Source organism: Ochlerotatus camptorhynchus, unplaced genomic scaffold (genome assembly GCF_037179485.1).
Source record: "Ochlerotatus camptorhynchus isolate MF236.1 unplaced genomic scaffold, CSIRO-AGI_Acam_v1.1 ptg000316l, whole genome shotgun sequence".
In the NCBI taxonomy this organism is placed as follows: Eukaryota; Metazoa; Arthropoda; class Insecta; order Diptera; family Culicidae; genus Ochlerotatus; species Ochlerotatus camptorhynchus.
Window position 1 is genome coordinate 298,625 of NW_027040804.1, and position 2,771 is coordinate 301,395.

Here is a 2,771-nt window from a genome sequence, read left to right on the forward strand (position 1 = left end):
ACCACATTACCGCATGATGCATGTTCCTCGGCTTTTTACGGTTAGGTGTATACGAATAATTCACTATGATTTTATTTAAAACTTGATATAGTTTGAGTTTGAATACATCCTAGGTCCTAGTATATTATTATTAAATATTCATTGATAAATATTTATAACAGGATCAAAACACAACTGGAAGAAGCAACGTAACATCATTTGATTTTCTGTAATGTATGTTTAACGTTTATATGACAGTGAAATTAACCATTTTATTTTTCCTTTCCAGGATAGAAAGTTACATAACTTATTGATATATTTATTTGTATATTTGTAAATACTTATTTAATCAAATTCTGCATATGAGTGATGAGGAAGCTTATTGTGTTAGTGAGCCCTCCGTTTAGGCTGGACGCATTGATTTAAATCTTTAAGTTTATTTTCAGCTCTTTGACATTTTTAGATTAATATTATAATGATTCACTATTTTCAGCCTTCGTTCAGGAAAATACAAAGAACATTGGAATGCATGATTACAATTGCATAAAAACTGTTAAATGTCCAAATAACCTCGATTTTTCTGACTATTGATGCATTATGAAAGTTTACCATTATTTTAAAAAAGCATTCCATATTGCGTTACGAAATTCCATGGTGCATAATAAAGTGTTTGTTTCAATTCCAATAAAATATCAGAAGTTGAAATCAGTTGAATGTATTGAGGTTAACTGAAATCGAGCTTATTTGTATTTTGTAATACTTGTTTATTTAACATTATTTTATATATTGCATGACTAGTTAATTAGTTTTATTTCACATATTTAAAATCTCATTAGATCACTATATAACTATCATTATATAACTATAATTTTCATTTCTAGAAAATAGTTGTCCTGTAGATCCTGAAGGACCAGAAGGTGTATCAAATAGCTTATCATTGTTATTTACTGTTTATTTTATTATAATATAATTTGAATTTGGCCGGTCGCTTTTGGTGCAGCTCCACTTGGTTATTTGGCTGAGATCATTCCTTTTTATTTATTTATACAGTAACCCCTCCCTATTGTTTAAACATCAATTCAGCTTATCGTTTACCAAACCGAACCTTGCTGCAATCCCTACCCTCTTACCCAACATCCCAGTGACTCCTCGTGGAAGTGCAGAGGATTTCTCGGCTTCCATCAAAGCGAGTGTCACGTCAACACATTCCTACCCATTCCTTTCTTGACCTGCGTTCAGGCGCGGCTGGCGCTGGTATTGCCTAATTTGAGATCACCAGTTTTTACACATTGAGGATGATTGCTAGTCCCAAGCATCGTCTATTGGTTCTCTGTGTAATTACAGCTGATCTGGTAATAACAGAGTAGCAACCATGGGCGGTAAATCATGCTCATGCTCATGCTCATGCTCGATATTGGACAGGAAGAGGTATTCACGTCCTTCATCTAGGAACTTTTCAGCAATCCAGAGTTCTGGAATGATTGGTAGAAATCACCGTGACCCGGTGGATACCACGCTTCTTTTTTTTCTTTTGGTTTGTTTTTTCCGTCGATCTTGTTTTCCGTGCTGAGCACCAATGCTACCGACGTGCCAGGAAGGCAGCTCCTACACCTGGACCCTACCTATCGACCCATCAATTCATGAACCGGGGACCAACGGCTTTACTTCCCATCCGAAGGAAGGCGTGATCAGAGATGTTATGCCTCAGAATATCCCGGCGGAGCCGACTGGGATTGAACCCAGGCCTGCTGGGGTGAGAGGTAATCACGCTTACCACTACACCACCGGCGCCGTTGATACCACGCTTCGATATCGTTTCAATATTGAAATCCTTGGCAACTGGCAGCAGTGAATCGCGGCTGACGCGAGGATAACAGCTTTGATTGAATGTGTAGATCTTAACCTGGAACCGCTTGTACTTGCGAATGACCTTTTCCGTATCCTCGTCGGTATTGAACGGATGCATCAACACCAGTGGTACGTTGGCTCCATATTTTTTGTTCAAATGCTCTATTTGCTGCACAGTTAAATTGAGGAATGTTAGATCGTTACGAACAGGGATTACACTCTTTGGTCCGTTCAAACAACCATTCAGTTTTACGACGACCAGTCTATTCAGCATTTTGCAAATCTCCGATTCTTGTGGAGTTTTGAGACTGGAGTAATCTTTTACAGCATCCTCCGGTAGCTTTTGGATACGGTCCCACTCAACCGAGGGACCATCTTCCTGCCAGAACCGATGAAAGAGTGCTTCGAATCCGCACATTTCTTTCTGCAGAATTGACTTCCTGACATCGTCGGCAGTCTGAAGCAGATTGTCCAGATCCTTGCGCAAACGAATCAACGCATCGCGCTTGGTAGCCTCGTGGAATTCCTTGGAGTCTGATGGGACACGTTGGAGTCCACGGACCTTCTGTTCATTTGCAACTGCTAACATTTCGCCTTTGCACCGTAAACTTCCTGACGTGTACGAATTTAGCTGTCTCAGTCGGATGTCGGATGACAACTTATAATAAGTAATTTACGTAAAAAGAAGCGTGAAGCAAGGGATATGCGAGTAAATCCCTATTTCGCAGAGCGGAGCACCGCTGTAAGTATTTACTATATTTCTCGCCTTCGCTACGATTACAAATAATGTTACATTATTCTCAGTGTGACGATATGACATCATATCCACCAGCCTTCAAAGAAAATTTTCATATACAAGGCCTGATGATGGAATTTCTCCGAAAGAAAAGCTCGCAATTACTTTGGAGTAAACATTTGCCCTTATGTAAGTCTATAAAAATATA

The 2,771-nt window shown here is 39.1% G+C and overlaps 1 protein-coding gene across 1 annotated transcript; it reads right to left on the reverse strand.

The window, feature by feature from the left end:
• Window positions 1-1,424: 1,424 nt before the first annotated feature.
• On the reverse strand, window positions 1,425-2,489 carry LOC135707669 (UTP--glucose-1-phosphate uridylyltransferase-like). Its single transcript, XM_065229520.1, has 2 exons — window positions 1,754-2,489; window positions 1,425-1,451 (listed from the first exon to the last, which is right to left on the reverse strand). The coding sequence occupies exons 1-2, from the start codon at window positions 2,414-2,416 to the stop codon at window positions 1,425-1,427; spliced, it is 690 nt and encodes a 229-aa protein (XP_065085592.1). The 5' UTR covers window positions 2,417-2,489.
• Window positions 2,490-2,771: the final 282 nt, after the last annotated feature.